This window comes from Rhamphochromis longiceps, linkage group LG8 (assembly GCF_057381845.1).
Source record: "Rhamphochromis longiceps isolate RC_006_pf linkage group LG8, R_longiceps_female_GT1.1, whole genome shotgun sequence".
Classification (NCBI taxonomy): Eukaryota; Metazoa; Chordata; class Actinopteri; order Cichliformes; family Cichlidae; genus Rhamphochromis; species Rhamphochromis longiceps.
The window spans coordinates 8,709,077-8,727,766 of NC_140564.1; the positions used below are offsets into that span (position 1 = coordinate 8,709,077).

Sequence of the window (18,690 nt, forward strand, 5' to 3'; positions counted from 1 at the left end):
TACACCACTGAATCTGCCATTTTTTATTTCACTTCTGGAGCAATAACTTCTTACAGTTATGTCCTGCTAAAGCTACTGCAGCCATGTTTCTCATAAACAAATGGAAGCTTTAACTACACATGAAGTAATCATTTACAGTTGGCATCAAGTGTGTGTTGCTGCATGCTGATTGGCACGGTTACCCCTAAAAACAGGGAAGTCTTCAGTGTTTCATTTCAACTAAGATGTTTTATTGATAATGCATTTGTCAAAACAAAAACAATAGTTCCAAATAAATATTTGTGTCGTTCAGTTGAGTTCACTGCTTTTCACTGAGAGCTATCATAGTAGCAACCGCTGCTATGGTCCTGGCTCAACTGCAGTGAATGCCCCCACTTTCTTAGCCATATATGGTCACTTTTGGCTCCAGAAAATATAGATCTGGCTAAAATATTAAACTGTAGTCTTCAAAGTAAATACCAATGCATTACATCAGAACGGGCATGTCCATCCTTCATATTCAGTCAAAAATGCATAAACTGCACTTGCTGTGTAAAGCTCTAAGCACTACCAAAACAAGCCCTCCTACGCTTGATCAATACACCAGAAACAACTGTACCTGTGACTTTGTTAAACTTCCTTTTAATCACATTTCAATGCATCCAATTCATAATTAAGAGAATGTCCTAAATTTGAATGCTATGGTTGACTGATTGGAATTTTCTTAAAATATCTTTACAGTTCAACCAACTGTAAATTTAAGGGTTTCTACAGGTGATCCAGTATACCTGTACACCTTTTCATAAACATAAATGTCACATTCAGACTGGAAATGTGTGAGCCAGTGTGTTTGTTCCTTTAGGAAAACTGTAAAAGGACATTTCCACTGCCTTCCTTGGACAATTTAATGTGAGGAATGCTTTCTGAAGCCTTTAACAAAACTTAACATGCCTCACCTCCACCCCAGATGTCCCCATCGTTCCATCAAAAATTTTAAAAAAACTGAGACTGTGAGTTTGCATCATTTGCCCAGCAGAAAAGGCGTTTACTCAAAGAAATACAAACTAGGAGATTGTGTTTTAAATAAATTTATAAAAAAAAAAAAAGAAAAAAAAAAGAAGCATTTTTCCACTGAAGCAGAACAAACACCTATCACTTGCTTTTCTTTGTGTAACATAGAATACAATCTGAATAGACTTTTTTTAGTAGCCTGAAAGGAGTAAAAGAATCCAGCCAACAGACTGCCAACTTCAACACAAAGGTAACAAAAAACAGCCAATAATGACAGGAAAACAAAACAAAGGAAAACTAGAAATATACAAATTAAAAAATGCAATTTAAAAAAAAAAAGAAAAAAGAAGAAAGAACTAGAGGTTAAGTGCAGCACTGGTCAGAATCAGTGTAGATCCAGTCAAAATTTTCTTCAGTTCCATAGTCGGATAATCTGCTCAGGTACATTGTTTCTAGAACCATAACATGCAAGCTCAATGAAGCATACGGTCAAATACACATGGGAATATATTTTTAACTCTTAGGCTATTTGTAAAATATGAAAATTCTGTAGATGTACAGTGATTAAAGGAATTTAATTTGCATGAATGAGCAGAAAAACAGTCATTAACTCCATAGTGTTTTCAATAAAAGGAAAAAAAAAAATTGGAGACTACATTCATTTCACCGAACAGAGCCCACATACAAAAACAGCAATATTAAAAAAAATAAATTATTAAAAAAAACAAACAAACAAAAAGAAAAATAATGTTGTAATGACGCCACTTATAGCTTTAGTTATCTTATTACTAGATAGTATCTGTGCCTCGGGAAATGGAGAAAGACTCAAAATATCCAAAGATACACTTGTACAACAGAATACTGCATATCTACTCACAACTGGGTTAGCTAGGTCGACATGGAGGCTAGCTGCCGAAGATGGGAATGTCCACACGTACACACACACACTTCCCCTTGTGGAATACACTACTGGTGAGATCACTTGTTTGCTGTTTCTATCTGACACACAGTTAAGCGCTTGTCTGTAATGCTACCAGGATAAGACTCCTTGTCTTCTTTGGGTGAGTTTTGGGACTCATTGTTGCTAAAATACAAAAAAAGAAAAGAAAAAAAAAGCCTCTTTTTTTCCTTTAATGTGGATTTTCAAATCTTTTTTCCTTTCTGTGCTTCCTCTCGCCATCTGGGTCTCAAACATTGGGCATTTACAGTCGTCAGTAACTCTCTCAATTCCATTTTTAGGTTTGGTCTTTTAGTTTTTGCATCACGTTTCGTGGTCGGAAATACATGGAGGAGAGGTCGAGAAGAGTTTGCACATTCTGTAGTCCTTCGCTTTTTGGCACCTTGGAGTAAGATAATGACACCAGGTCAGATGTGTGGCTCAATGCGTACAGGAGAGCAGGGGTCAGGATGCAGATGGGAGCCGTTGGGAGCGGGCGGGCTACTTGTCGCCGACCTGCTCACTGACCCCTCCTTCTCCCGCTCTGTCCGTGGTGCCGTTGTTGCGGTTGGCAGCCGCTGCTTCGTTCTCCTCTTCCTCCATTTTCACCCTCTTTGTCTCAGGCTGGTCTTGCAGTTCTCCGTTCTGCCTTTTAGTGGGGAGGGAAGCTGAGGCTGAAGCGTGAGTTGCCAGGAGATGCAGAGGGTTTGCAACAGCTGGTGGGAAAGAAGAGAAGATGAATAAGGTTCAATATGGAGTGTTATAGTCCTGTATTTCAAATTAGTTTAGGAACTTCCAAAACAAACTGAAGCCATCAAGAATGTGAAGAAACAACTGCTGGACTTAACATCCAAAACATCTATGCTGAGGAGATATCAGCTCTGGTTAATACAGGCCTGCACTGTACTTTACTACAATAAAAATGCAATACCAATTCCTACCACAAGGTGGTACAAATAATACATGTAGCATTCACACTGGCTAGAACCCAAAATGAGAAGAGGAAGACATGATCGAGGCAGAAGGAGCACTGATACTGATGTGGAAGGTATCACCAAACAATGGCAGAAGCTCCTGAAAGGCGACTCTTATCACCACTTCTAGAAGGAGTCAAGCTCAGAGAGTTACACAGAGAGAAAATGATCCAAACTAGGACCAAGACAAAGAATGAATTTCCAATGTTCCTTGTACTCTGGTAAGATCAGAGCTATTAATAATAATGATAATAACAATAATACTTCCCAAGTAGTAACAGCTCATCAACGCCCCAGAGTTATGCAAACTGTCAGAATCCTTGTAGCACAGTAGCAGCACTCTTTCACTTTAGTTTAGTAATAACCCCTGACAGGAGCCTCAAACTCGCAGGACCTCAACACCTTCTTTGAGCTTCAAACCTTCTTTGCTCGGTTTGAAGCCACCCCTCCCCCACAGCCCTTGTCAAGTATGCCAATGACAACACTATGGTTCAGCTCATCTCTGATGGAGATGAGACAGTGTACAGGGTGAAGGTAGAGAACTTGTCCCACTGGTGCTCAGAAAACAACCTGACACTGAACGTCCTTAAAACAAAAGAACTCATAATGGACTTCAGGAGGCACAGACAGGTCCACTCCCCTCTCACTATAAATAGAGAACAGGTGGAATCTGTCTCCACCTTCAGGTTTCTTTATCATCACCCTGTAAAAGAAGGCCCACCAGCAGCTGCACTTCATCTGTGTCCCGAGGAACGACAACCTGGACCAGAAGCTGCTGCTGGCCTTCTACCGCTCCTCAGTAGAGCTCTCCATTGAGAACAGGAAGGCTGTGCAGCGGGTAATTAACACCACCCCCCCAAAAAAAACAAAAACAAAAAAAAAAATCACTGGCTGTCCTCTGCCACCACTGGAGGCCATCACCTCCTGTCTTAAGAAAAGCATTACTACCACCACCTGTTTGACCTGTTGTCCTCTGGTCAGGGACTCAGGTCAGTGAGGTCCCCCACCTCCAGACTCACAAACAGCCTCTTCTCCTGGGCCAATCAGACTGTTAACAAACACTAAAGTGCTTTACAAACCTGAACATTACAGCTAACAGCTGGATTTCCCCATTTCAGCGCAGCTAGCCAGACAGCCAACAGCCACTTACTGCTAGAGACACAGACAGTGGGCAGTATGTTCTCGGCTTTAACATAAAACTCATTGTTGCAGCCTAGGGCAGCACAAAAGTGACCCCTTCAAACTGATTTCTAGTTTTAGTGTCGTTATTTTACTCCCAGTAATTGATTCTGTCACTGGTTAGCTAACATAAACTAATGTAAGCCTATTAGCTGCAACTAACCAAACAATCACATGACGTCATGCTGACAGAACATGGCGCTAAACATGTTTATAAAACTTTAAGCCTTATTTCTTAAACCCAGCTTCACAGACAGAGTTACATCTATGTCAGAGAGCAGAGCTCCATGATGATAATTAGCCTGTATGTGTGTATTGTTTCATGTCCTATTTCACAGTAAATGCGCTCTTTATTTATTAGAACCACTTCCACTAATTCCATAATGCTCCATTTATATTAATTAGATTTCCATTAATTAAATTTTTTGGATGGTAGCTCTTGTTCGTTGTAGTCTCTTTATTAATAGGTTCTAAACTATATTTCACCTCGCGATCTGTAATGCAGTTATCGAAATCATTTGTAAAATGAACAAATAATCTTAAATACTCACTAAAACTTACAACTGGTAAAATTAGTTGAAAAATTTAAAAAGTTAACTTTTTCACTGTTATATGCAGGATGGTCTCAAAATCTTCCCGTGATATCGTTGAAAAGTATTGTTACAGCTTCATAATAACTAGTGAGAGGTGACAGGCAGGGTACAAGGAAGCATGTTGACAAATCTATCATGATGCCATCCCTGCAAAAACCCAGTAGAGTTACCAATTAACCCAACATGCGTGTCTTTGAGGTGCACTAGAGCATACCGACAATTACAAAAGCCAGGCATGTACAACAGCAACGGAAATGACCCTGCTGGTTAACGTTGGTTGTAAAACATGTCAAACTGAAGTGGACTCACATTAGTCACAAGGTAAGAGAGACTGTAGATCATTGAAGCTAGGTTATATGGCAATGTTTGGAGATCCTCAACATAGCATCTCCATCTTCTGGCTACATAAGGTTTACATCACTACGACTGCAATATATACAGAAAGGTGCTCAAACATGCCTTCAGATCATTTACTTCAAATGGAACAAGTGTGAATCTGTGTTGTTTTTGAGTCAGCATGTTCATATAATAATTTGTGCTCCAATTCTACTTACAAGCACCATAATTAGCAGAGATCTTTGTATACCATTGGTATCAATATAGACCTAAACTCAATCTGATCATTTACTTTACAGGGAGGATTGCTGCAATCGTTTCTACTATGCATGTTTCTCCAGTACAGGCTGAGATGATTGAAATCTCAGTGGCATACTACAGAAGTAGTTGTTAGGTAGGTGTTAATGATGGTGATTAACTTTCTCTGTTAAGCTGGGCTTTTTGCTTTGGGCTCTATGCACCCTCATAAAAAGAGGCATTACTGTCATGTGATTATTCTTCTCCGAACAAATGATCCAGGTGAGTGAGTCTTATTCCAATCAGACAGTATCAGATCAGCATAATAAAATGATGATAAACATCATCAACAACCTATAAACTACCTGGAAAGAAAAAGTGGATTTGGTGCACAGAGCTATAAAATAACCTTTTTAAAATAACTGAAGGTGAATGTTATGAAGGTTATTCTCCTAAAGCCCAATAAAGGAGAGGTGTGGAAAACTGCTTTTGTTTGGTGGCAGATCAAAGAGAAATCAATTGAATTGATTGAACAGCTATCCTTGGTAACAAATTGCCTCCAAATACAACCAAGCAATTTTCTAATCTGTATCCTACTACCTGCAATTCCAGCAATTTAAAATGAGACCTACTGGTAGATTACCATCAAGTATAAACAACATATACACCTTTTCATCATCACAAACTGATTACATGAATTCCAGTGAATGCACAGTTGTGCTTGAGGTACAGCTTAACAACTTGCACATATAAAATGTGTTTGTCCAACACAGACACATGCTGACCATAAAAGAATTTGTTTAAACCAAAGCTCTGAACATAGCCTGCTCTCAACCAGGTTATTTGTTAAGAATAAGTTACCAGTCAGTCTCAGATATGAAGCATCAGGAGACATGACAAGGAATGGTGGAAGAAGCACTCAGATACTTAGGACTAATGGTAGAGGCAGGCCTTTATTCCTATTTTCACCTGGTTTCTAGTTCAAACCTTCACTTCCACCAACCATGCTGTAGGTTTTTTAAAACTGGCCTTTATTAATGAAGTGCTGGTTTGACTGTGTGTGTGTCCGACTCACCTGTGCTAGCGGCAGTACTAATGGGGACCAGATGGGTCCCATTCTGTGTGATGGCCTTTATTGGGAGTTGGTGCTGACCGAGCGGAGCTTGTTGCACGATGGTAACCGTAGTCAGAGGAGCAGCTTGAGAGCTCTGGATGATACGACTGACTCCACCTATGGAGGAGGCTGTAATGGATGGGACCGGCTCCACTTTTACTGCACACAAAAATATCAAAAATTAGACATGCTCATAGAATCAAAAACAAACCAAAACAACAACAAAAAGAGCACCACCTTTGATCTCCTTGTGCTCTCCGCTTCCATTCTCCTGAGGTTCGCTGCTCACTGCAGAAGCAGGCTGTCCACCAACAGTTGCCATGGTGACAGCTGGGATCTGGTGAACAACATGCACAGTCTGCATGACAGGGGCAGAGCTAACTGTAGTCGTAACAATGGCTGGTGTGGCCATGGCATAGGTCACAGGCTTCATGGTCGTTTGAGGCATCTGGCGCTGCACAGCGATCAATACTGGCTGATTGCTGAGAGGGGAGCCTGTCAAACGGTGTGATAAAGGTTAAAGCAGATGTCATTCACTCAGATAAAGATGTGCAGGAGCACACAAACACTGTACACTGTCACAGAAAAGGGTTTAATATGGGGTGGTGGTGGTACTGCAGTCTTTTTTGTCACGAAAAACTGAAAAATGTGAATGCATCTGTTAAGGCCCACATGTGATCACTCTGCACACACTAGATGTTATATGGTTCATAAAAAGGACAAAAACCTAAACCCAATGTTTTACCTGGGGAGTTCTGTGCAAAGCGGGCCTCTTGGATGACGGCGAGTTTGGGCTGGATTGTTGTGGCTTGGGTTGGGGCTGGTGGTGGAGTTGGCTCTGGCTCCATGGGGACTGGGGAGCCCTCTCTGGACAGGCTGTCTGGGGTCTGGACCCCACTAGAGTGGGCTGACAGTGCCCCAGTGTGGCTTGGAGAAGCTGGAGCACTCCTGGAAAAGTAAAAGTAAAGTACAGTTTTCATCCCAGCCATAAAAAACACACTATATAACTGTACAGGAAACTTTTTACAGTCATGTATGCGTAGCATCAAGATGCTTTACCTGGAGGACAATGGCCCCACAGGGGTCCTGAAGCAGGGCACACCCCTGGGCCTGCGCTTCCTGAAGGCTTGTTCTATCAGCTTGCCTTCAGAGGCGGGGTCGATCCTCCAGAATGAGCCTTTACCTGGTTCTTCCTGAGACCGAGCCACTTTGATGAAATACCGGTTCAGAGACAGGTTGTGGCGAATTGAATTCTACAGAATCAAAATTAAATAAAATTAAGAACTTTAATTAAACTGAAGATTTTGTTGGGGTATCCATGTTTGATAATGCATAACACGCCCATGTTGTTGTACAGGATGATTTTAGCTTGGTGTAAACTGCAATTAGATTTTCCATTTTATTGCGACAGTAACACAGTTTTTAGTCACTTTGAGGCGCATTTGTCAAACCTCACCCATGTGTGTAAATATCAGCATTTTACTGTTAAATCCTGCATCCTGTCAATGAAAAAAAAAGTCACTCAGTCAAAGTTCAGAGCATAAATTAGATCCATGTATTAAATCAACTGGGGCATCTTCATACAATAGAAATCAGAGGTGTACTTTCAGCTTTAGACAACACAATACAACAAAACCCCCAAACATGCCTCTCGTGTTCATTAACACTGAGGACATAGCCATACTCTGTATGAGCGCTTCATTGTTCCTCCTAGTTCATTGTCTTGTAACGTCTGAGCAGAAAAGCTGCAGCATCTGACTCTCAATGCTAATTAAAACACACTAGTATGCTGCAGACGACATATAAGAGTACTGTGTTGTATTGAACTGAACATCAGTGAAAATACATTTAAATTAGGTGAATGACACCCGTTGCCTCCCTTTTAAATGCACCCCTGCATGTTGCTGCTCTCACCAGTGCAGGAGACTGAGGACAGCTGTTGTTAGCTTGCAACATAGATTGCTTGTTTAGTTTAACAGAAATCTGATGTGAACTATTTTCACATCGCCTTGATTTTCACTTTGTCTTAATTCAGTGACGTTATAGTACAGCCTCTTTGCCCTTTGTCACATGTGTTTTAGAGAGGAAAGGCTGAGCTCAACCATGAACTACACTCAGTGGCGGTCGTAGCCTGTTTTGCTGCCCCCCCCCACAAAACATATTAAGGATTGTACATTAACATAAAACTGTTGTCGAAATTCACCACACACACACACACACACACACACACACACACACACACACACACACACACACACACACACACACACACACACACACACACACACACACACACACACACACACACACACACGAAGAGAGAGAGAGTATGCATTGTATGCAAACGGCTACCAAACAGCCATCATAATTCGTCATACAATGAGAACAGGACAAATCAACAATTGACAAGGACTAATTAATATTAAAATCTGTAACATAATGTTTGGAGTTTAGTCTGTTACTATTTTTACCATTTCTTTTTGGAGCAACTGTAACCCACATAATTTCCTTAGGGATTAATAAAGTATTCTGACTCTGACTCTGATTGTTTCAGGATGACCTGCCATTATCCAATGACACATCTGCTTACCTGCATCTTTCGCTCGTTTCTCCTCCTCTTCTCTTTTTTCTAAACTGAGCACCAGATGGCTTTGAACTTTTCTTGTCCATCTTCCATTGGTTTTAGTTTTGCACTCCAGTATGAACACCCATCCCTCAACCCGAGGATCACCACAGCATAACCTAACAGACCTACACCTTAGTTCACAGATTCACTTTGTCTAAGGTGTATTTCTGGGATTTCACACAACCCAGGATTCAAATCATGAATACATAATTTACAACATTATGAATGAAATGTGCTCTGTTTGGAAGCAGCCGCCCCCCTCCCCTTTTGACGGGTTGTGTGTGAGACTTTAAATCATCAAACCGTAAATTATAAATTTTAAATTGTTATTGATCCCTTTACCCCGAGTCCTAAAGCGTATATTTATTTTCTTACTGTTCTTATATTTATTGTTTGTTTACTTGCACTGCTGTAACTGGAGCCTCGTCGTCTCGTCTCTACATACTGGACTGTGTGTAGCGGAGGTGACAATAAAGTTTACTTTGACTTCAGCAGCGAGCAGGCGCACCGAGGGCTCTCGCGCTCACTTTTCCAGAATAGAATTTCGAAAAAACATCGGTGCAAATTATAAGTCTGTATCATAATGTCTGGTGTTTTCGTGTTTGTTGTTTTGTTTTTCCATCCATTTGCTTCCGCTTCTCCTTTTCAGGGGCGCTGGAGCCTATCCCAGCTGTCATGGGGTGAGAGGCGCGGTACACCCTGGACAGGTCGCCAGTCTGTCGCAGGGCCAACACACAGAGACAGACAACCATTCGCACTCACTTTCACTCGCACATTCACACCTAGTGGCAATTTGGATTATCCGATTAACCTATCCCCACAAGCTGCATGTCTTTGGACAGTGGAGCCGGAGTACCCGGAGGGAACCCACGCAAACACGGGGAGAACATGCAAACTCCACACAGAAAGACCCCGGCCTGATGGTGGAATTGAACTCAGGACCTTCTTGCTGTGCGGCAACAGTGCTAACCACCAGCACGGTGGTTAGCACCATGCCGCCCAAGGTGTTTTGTTTTTATTTTGCGAGTTGGTTATTAGATGCTGCTCCAGCCAGCCAGAGAATCCCCCGCCGCCACGCCCTCTCCTCCCTGTGCCGCAAGCAGCAGGCGCACCTCGCAAACGAAGGGCACCCTTACTCCCAGCAAATGGGCGATAGAAAACCGATCGGTGCCTGTGCCATTCCCAATATGCGCTGGCTGATATCGGGGCAGCATGAGTACGAGCAATTTTTTTTTTTTTTGCCGATGCCCGTGATGCCGCCCCGGGCAACCGCCTGTGTCGCCCGAATCAAAAACCACTACTGACTATACTGCTGATAGCCTGAACTTCACTGATGTTCTCAACCTTGTTGTCAGGGAAACCAATGCTAAATCTGGGCTAAATCTTATAACACACATGCTCATAAGCACATTTTACAAATCCTCATCCCGCAACATTAGTCGGCAACATCTCTTTATTTCTGCACCCCCCAACAACACACCAAAAACAAAACAGAAACCATTTATTAGTCAGGGTTTGCTTCACCCAGTTTACAGGTTCAATTACTAACTGTGATTAGTGGAAACACCGTCACTGGCCTGAATGAGCTAACAGCTGGCCATCTAACTTCGCCTGGGGCATCAGGTCATTGGTTGTATTGAACACTGCTTCCATTCCCCAACAGTTATACAAGGTTTGCTGGGATTCTCAGCAATGTGTACATTTTAAAAAGGGATACATTTCACTTTTCAAAATGTACACATTGCTGAGGCCCTAAAACAAGAAATATTTGAAACTGAATCAAACAGAACTACTAGATGAAGAAAGTAGACCGGTGTACTGGGAGGCTAGGTGTAAGAGAAAGCAAAAGGCCTTCTGTTATTTGTATGTGAGTCTGGAGACTAAGGAAGGACAAAAGGACTAGTACTGGCTAGGCAGAGAGATACAGCTGGAAAGGATGTGCAGCAGACTGGGATGATTAGGGATACAAATGGAATGAGATGTAAATGTAATTAACAAGTGAAGACGTAGAGAGTACTTTGTGGAGCTCATGAATGTAGAAAATGAGAGAGAGTAGGACAGATCGAGCAAAGTTAATGAATCAGAGAGTGTGTAGCGGTGAAGAGGAAGTGAGGGCAGTTAGAAAGAGGACAAAGAGTGGGAAAGCAGTTGGTCCAGATGGCATACCTGTGGAGGTATGCAGCTCTGCCAAGTCAACTTCCCTCTAAGAGAGAGGGAAGTTGACTTTTCAACCAGACTGACGTTTAACACAATTCTGGAGAGAGAGGATTGCCCGAGCAATGGAGAAGACGTGTACTGGTACCGATTGTGATGTGCTACTACAGAGAGATAAAGCTGAACCATAAAGCTATGGGAAAGAGATGCTGAAACTAGGTGCGAAGAGTGAGCAGAAGTACAGCTTTAAGCTAAGAAAGTAAACTACAGATGCAAGGTTGGCTTTGAGAGTTCTGATAGAGAAGTACACAGAACGCCAGAATAAGTCACATTGTGTCTTTGTGGATCTAGAGAAAGCATATGATAGGGTTTCAAGAGAGGAACTGTGGTACTACATGAGGAAGTTGGGGGTGGCTGAAAAGTATACAGGGTGGTACAAGACACGTATGAGGACAACATCAGGGATTAGCTCTGAGCCCTTTCCTGTTATCAATGGTAATAGACAGAAGATGAGAATCGATAAACAGATAAGGAGGCAGGAGTCTCAATTGACTATAGTCAAATTGACTATAGTCTCAATTGACTATAGTCAATTGAGACTATAGTTTGCAGATGACATTGTTATCTGTAGTGAAAAGTCACTAGAAGGGATGTGAATGAGCTACACAGGTGGAAATGTGAACGTGCAAAGAGCAGAGGTAATGCAGACAAAGGGGTTTCATACCTTTGATCAACCATCCAAAGCAACAGACAATGCAGAAGACAGGTGAAGGAGAGTGCAGGCATGCTGGGGTGGATGAAAAGGAATATCAGGTATGATTTGTGAATGAAGGATAGCAGCAAAAGTGAAAGGGAAGTGAAAACCACTATGATGTATGGTTTCAGATGAAGACACTAACAAAAAGACCAAGGAATTGTTGGAGGTGGCAGAGCTGCAGATATTAAGATTTTCACTGGGAATGACCAGAATGGACAAGATTAGAAATGAATACTTCAGGCAGACAGCTCAGGTTGAGTGGTTTGGAGGAAACAACTGGAGAGACAAGGCTGAGCTGTATTTAGCATGTGCAGAGGAGGGATAGTGAATATACTGGACAAAGGATGTTGAAAATGGAACTGCCAGGCAGAAGGAAAAGAGGAAGACCACAGAGAAGATTCGTGGATGTAGTGACGGAGGGTTGGTTTGACAGAGGAGATACTAGAGAGTAAGATGAAGCCAGATAAGATGTTTTGTGGACCTGGAAATAAGAATAACAGATCCTGCGAGATAATTACATTAAAACTATGGCCCTTTCCATTTACAAACATTATGGGGGTAGAATAACACAAATACAATAAAATAATGAAGTTCAGATGTCTATATTGTGTATATGCAGCTTGTTAAGCTAGATCTTAGTGAAACCACTGAATGAAGCGGCAGCTATGCATCAGATAGTGATGGATATGTGGGTATAGAGCAGGGCGATATGGCCAAAAATATTTATCACGATATATATTTGAAAATTTGCGATAACGATATAACTGACGATATAATTAATGCGAGACAAAATACAACTCCACAACATTACTAGCGCAAAAAGACAACCTTCCATTTATTTTCACTTAAACAAGAAGCTGGTTTTTATGTACATTAAAGCTTTATAAAAATGTAACAGTGCAAATGCAAATTCCTTGCTGAAAGTTTAACCAAAAGGCATTTCCAGTAGAAATGGGCTGACATATCCTGAGCATAACCATGTATAATATCCACTGAAGTTAAAAAGAGGTGCTTTGCAACATTAAACTGCAGTGTGCAGTACGTATTTTTCGGACCATAAAGTGCACGGGATTATAAGGCACATTAAGCAAAACAAAGCAGTCAGATAAATCAAACTTTATTAAACTCATTCTTCTTGCTTCCTCCACTTCTGTACCATTGATTCATTAATGTTGAATTCTCTGGCAGCTGCTCTATTCCCATGTTGTTGCAGTATATTAATGACTAACCTCGTATTGTGGATGGATTATCTCAGTTGTTCTCCTGACTGAAGTTTGGTCCGTTTACAGCATCCTGCCATGCGATTGCATTTGTCTCTAACCATGAGGAACCTTCACGTTAACTTTTATAAGTGGAAAAGTGTTAGTGTTCGTCCTCCAGCTTCACTGTTTATGTTATGCTAACATAGCTGTGTCGCTAGCGATCACGTAGCACATCATTATATACCAGCTAGCCAAACTTCAGTAACCCTACAAACGTCACTGCTGTTTAGTTTCCTGTCTTCATTTATGTTGGAAGTGATAGCAGAGCTGTACGTTTGAATTTTTTCAGAAATCTCTCAGTCAGAACATGCAATATCATGCTTAGGTAACTAGCGAAACTAGCGAGCTAACTTCCGCTAGCTTCCTGCTAACTTCTAACTCCGTTAAATGTAATAACTTTTGTTTTCATGGATGCCTGGAAGTTAAACTTCATAGTTACACCTGGTAAAGCAGCAATGCTGATCGTTTTATTAAAGATGAAAGAATTTAGACAGTTTTTAACTCTCAGTGATGCTGCAGTGTTGTTTGACCTGAAGCATACGGAGTTTAGGACCCAGATTACTCCCAGATTTAAGAGCATCTCAGTCCGACAAATATGACAATAACAACGGCCGCTTGCATGTTCTGCAAAAAAATGTGCTTTGTTGTGTATCTGACGGACAAACACCAAACCAGTTCCACATCACTGAAGTTGCACCATTTTTACAAACCAATTCTGGTTCATCTGTTTCACTCAACAATCGGCCATGTGCGTATGAAAACAAAGGCACTGCGCATGCGCGTTTTACTCCCATTCTATCACGATATTTCATTTTCCTATCGTTGCCTAACATTATACCGGTATTACCGTGAACGGTATAATATGGCCCAGCCCTATGTGGGTATTATTTTCACGATTTAGAAAATGTATACATGTTATTATACTTTATTCTAATCCACTCCTAATTCTCTCTAACACTACTGAAACTGCAGGTACTAGAAGGCACACTAAGAATACCTGTTTGAAGTGAAATTTTTTTTATTAGACTTGGGACCGTAAGCTTTACTGTGTAAATGGATCCAGTTTAACAGTTCAGAGCTCTAATGTGCAGGTGTCACATTATTAAGAAACAGCAACACAGAGCACAAACAGCAATAAAATGATTAACTGGAATTAAAATGTTTATTTTCCTGCTCTGTGCACTAAATCGCCAGATTTTCTGCCATTATTAATCATGTGTCCTTTTTACAGGAGTGTTGCATTTTACCGGTGTATTTTCTATGTTCGTTATGGATTTTTAATCAGCATTTGACAATCTCTCTGAAGTAGGTGGCACTCATAGGGACTATTATCTGTGGATAATAGTCATATGATCTGTGAAATGCCCCCTTTAGATTGGTTACATGCTGCCAAGACCATCTTTCATGTGATTACACAGGTGATAAGGGTAGGTTCCAGATAGGAACGATACCCTAGGTATGTTGAACTCGCTTCATACTATAGGGTCAAGTGCTCCACAGCTAAAGCACATGGTAAAAGTGGACTTTATGGCAGACCCTCCGAATTAAATGAGAACACAGTAAGACAAAGTGTGAAAGTGTGTTTCCCCTCTGTGTTTCATCCCCATTTCCTTCTTATTTCAACAAATGAAAAATAGCTGCCCTAATTTATCACACACAATTTCCAACAGTGACCTCCTGAGATTCATCCAGAACTCAAATGGTTTAGAAGAAAAACATCCTGACATCATGGTGAAGCTGTGAACAGTGAATAATCTAATAATAAATGTCTGCTGAAATGAAAGCTCAGCTCCAATTTCACTTTATGATGCCCAAGTATAGTAACAATACAGTTATTTTGTTGCTTAGAATGTTTTGCTTGATGGTTAAGCAAAAACTGCTTTTTGTTTATTCTATGCAGGTTAATCATCAGAATGCCAAAAGTCATTGGTGAAAACATGTAGCTCCTTGGTGAACAAACTATAAGATCTGGTATAACACTCATGCACTTGCACACCCTAACTGAATGTCAGGCAAACTACCCACGCTTACCAATGCTGAGAAAGGAAAATAATTGCAATCTTGAGTGACTGATATGTGGAAGCTCAATAATGGGGCTCACTCTCCACGACAAACAGGGATGCTTCCCTACTGCATCTGGTCCTCCATCACTGGGTCATGCTGTGGGGGACAGACTATCCATCTGTACCTCACAATTACATAAATGTATTCTGTTTTAACTTAAACCCTTGTATTTCATTTCTAACTATTCTGAACTACAGTGGTTTAGCTGGAATGGTGAATAAATAAGTTTATGAAGCTCTTCAGCCAATAATTAGATTAAAAAAAACAAACTGTTACCAACTCAAGTCTGTATTACTATTCAATCGCAAGCACACCATTATTACTAGTATTATCAGTATTATAACCAAACTGACCTGCCAGCCTTTGTCTGCTGTTCTGTAGTAGGGGTAGTTCTTGGTGATGTGGGTGTATATTCCGTTCAGTGTTAGCTGTTTGTCCGGAGCCATGGTGATAGCTTGAACTATTAGCTGTGCATATGAATATGGAGGTTTGGAGTCATCCTGCAGGAGACATAAAGTGAAGTTTATTACACAGGAAATGTGTGTCAAAAGCACACATATGCACACTGACACAGAGGGTTTGTACTCTAAAGTCTATGCTGCTACTGCAAACATTGGGCAATTTTTAGACTTCAATGAGTAACAGTGATATTCAGAGTCCTCAAATCCACTGAGACTTCTCTGAAGTCTGCTGCCTTCATCACGCACGGTTCTTCTCAGACATTTAGTCTGAATCCATTTCGAAATCAAGCAGATAGACTAACTGTAAGCACTCACCCCTTCCTGCCCTGTTCACATTATGCATTTCCTCTCACCTTTGGACTGTCTTCACCTGAGGCCTCCTTGTCGTTTTCTGATTGGGAGCTGTCTCCTATAAGATCGGAGGTCAGAATGCGAGATGTCCTGTAGCTGGACAGTCCTGCCCCACGTGGACTTGATGGGCAAGAATTTGCTGCACTGTGAAAGATATTTAAAATGTCTTGATTTGAGATGGGAAAAAAGCCACAGTTTTCTAATCTGCTTACATACAACTAAGCAGTCCTACCTGATGGTTCCAGTAGGTGAAGGCAGCGGGCTCATGAGGTGTGCAATGTTGTCAGGAATGTTGATGGTCAGGGGGGAAATCTGGGGCTGGACAGGCTTGATCGGTGATTCTGGCACGTTCCTTGGCTCTTTCTTGTCATTGGACAGGGCTGTGAACGTTATTTTTATACTTGTGCTGGGAAAGCGGAAACAACACCTAAGAGAAGGAGAAAAGAACCAAAAAACTATTATACTATTTAAATGTGTGAAATAATTCTGCCAGTCAATCAAGTGCTTATTACAATGTTACTGCTCAGACCAGCTGGTGACAAGCAGGCCAAGGAGGTCCAACTACTGTGATTCAGTTTCACACTGTTTAAATAGGGACATCCTCCATTATATAACAGCTCGTGTCTAACATGAATAGCTTCCAGTGCATGGTTACATTCATACCCATAGATTTTTTTTAATGTAAGCACATGAGCAGCACTGAGACAAATAATGACAGAGCAAAGGTTGGGAACATGAAGTCAAGCAAGTACTTAACTTGCCAACTTTAACTATGCACCTGGCGCTGGAACACTGCATCATGAGTAAAACTAGTGTATAATAACTCTTTACCAGCCTTTTATTGTGAGGGAAAATACTGTAGCCTGTTCTGTATTATGTCAGAAACACCACCCACGCAAGTTTAATAGTTAGCCTGTGTTCCTGACATGGGAGAGACAGCTGTTGAGGGTTATAGCCCCAAACAAGAATTTTTTCGCTTTGTGAAATTCCAACGTAATTCTACTATAATTCGGCCATTTTGATGTTTCATACACATAGCTATTAGTACAAGCCAGCACTATGAACGTTATCAAATTTTAGGCTGTGCCAAGCCTCTCTGTAATTAGGCATATCCAAAACACGTGATACATATAAACAAATGCAACAATGAAGTAGAATACTAGCATCCACATGACGCACCGACTCTTAGCTGAATTATGACTATCTGACGTCTCACTGACGTAAGCAGCTCGCTAAACACAAGCCGAATAAACCAGCAATAAATAATCAGCGGTTATGAGTCGGGTTCAGTGCGCTTCCAGTAGTTACCTCTGCCATTATCGTGCATATCTGCGTGTCGGTTGACCATTTTTTCCTTTGGTCACACACACACACGAGCTGCACGTACCAGCTTAGTGTTGCTTGTCAGAGCACGTGCAACACCGCAGCGGGACAACAAAACAACAACACACGATTCCAGAAATAACTCGATTTTCCCCGCACTTTAAGCAAACTGGGAATATCAATCTTACATTCGCGGAAGCTGTAAAGGTGGAGCCCCTCTTCTCTGGAACACCCCATCAACAAACACCCCGTTTTTTCCAAGGCATCGGAGGTAGAATTCCCCCGTGCCGGTGCCATCTTCTCCTGCGGTAAATATTTCTAGGTGCCGGCGGGAGATGAAGCTGGAGTGTCCCATGCTGACGTCCACGGAGCCCTGCGAAGAGTTCCGGCCGATGGTCACGGACTTTTTCTTCATGAGATACTCGAATTCTCGGCCCTCCAGCCGGGCTACCGCCAACCCTGACATCCCGCTTACCACCGCCATCTTCTAAGATATCTGAAGGGGATTTAGAAATCTGTCTTAAGCGAAAATATATAAACAGTTGCAGGGAACCAAATAATTTTTTTAGGGGGACGGGTTGTGAAATAGAGGGGAACCCAATTTTATACTGTGGAGAATTTAGCTAGGAACGTGCCAGCCCGGGGACACAGCGGCTCCGACCCACCGCCGTGATGAAGAGGAAAAAAAAGGCGTACCGACCAATCAAAAACGGCCAAACGGACGGAAGTACTGTGACAGACAATCTTTTCAACCAATGGGAAAGCAGGTTTTATAGACACAAGCGTGGCGTTTACCAATGACAACAATAATAAAAATAGCCGTATAAAATAGGGCTCGGTTGCGGCGCAGGCTGACACGCAGATGGACGGAGAGATGGAAAATGCGGCGCAGGAGGGGAGTCTAATGTACATACAAGCTGTGTCCCAAAAATGTCTAATGTTCGTCCTTATTTATATTTTATAAACTAACAGAACCTAATGAAGACAGTGTCTTATATTTAATACTAAATTTTCTGCCTCCCGAAATCTCACATTCATAAATCCAGAATAACACATTTGACGCCAAATTACAATTTTTTTCTTTCTTTCTTTTTTTCATAGTCAATTGTGCACTAACTATCTAATCTATGTATACATTGTTCACCTGGCCAGAAACGAGATTCTTGCTTTGGCTGCCAAGATTTGGCTTTCTGTAGCCAAAAGTCAGCATGTTATGACAAGTTATCAGTACACTTGATTAACTAGTTGCATACATAAACTATACAGGTGCAATGTCTTGTGCATGCTCTCTCATCCAGGTAAGTAAATCCTGAAAGGTTGATTCTGTTCACC

General features: G+C 41.4%; 1 protein-coding gene across 1 annotated transcript; it reads right to left on the reverse strand.

The window, feature by feature from the left end:
- Positions 1 to 276: 276 nt before the first annotated feature.
- Positions 277 to 18,229, reverse strand: foxk2a (forkhead box K2a). The gene is made up of 9 exons (XM_085415642.1): positions 17,547 to 18,229; positions 16,268 to 16,462; positions 16,038 to 16,179; positions 15,577 to 15,723; positions 7,420 to 7,613; positions 7,106 to 7,308; positions 6,598 to 6,855; positions 6,322 to 6,519; positions 277 to 2,643 (listed from the first exon to the last, which is right to left on the reverse strand). The coding sequence occupies exons 1-9, from the start codon at positions 17,840 to 17,842 to the stop codon at positions 2,429 to 2,431; spliced, it is 1,848 nt and encodes a 615-aa protein (XP_085271768.1). The 5' UTR covers positions 17,843 to 18,229; the 3' UTR covers positions 277 to 2,428.
- Between the last annotated feature and the right edge of the window lie 461 nt (positions 18,230 to 18,690).

Coding starts and splice junctions, on each gene's coding strand:
- foxk2a (XM_085415642.1), bottom strand. CDS start 17,842: ATGGCGGTGGTAAGCGGGATGTCAGGGTTGGCGGTAGCCCGGCTGGAG. Junction 16,463..17,546: donor CCTTTACAGCTTCCGCGAAT/GTAAGATTGATA, acceptor TCCTTCTCTTAG/GTGTTGTTTCCGCTTTCCCA. Junction 2,644..6,321: donor TAGTACTGCCGCTAGCACAG/GTGAGTCGGACA, acceptor CTTTCCCACCAG/CTGTTGCAAACCCTCTGCAT.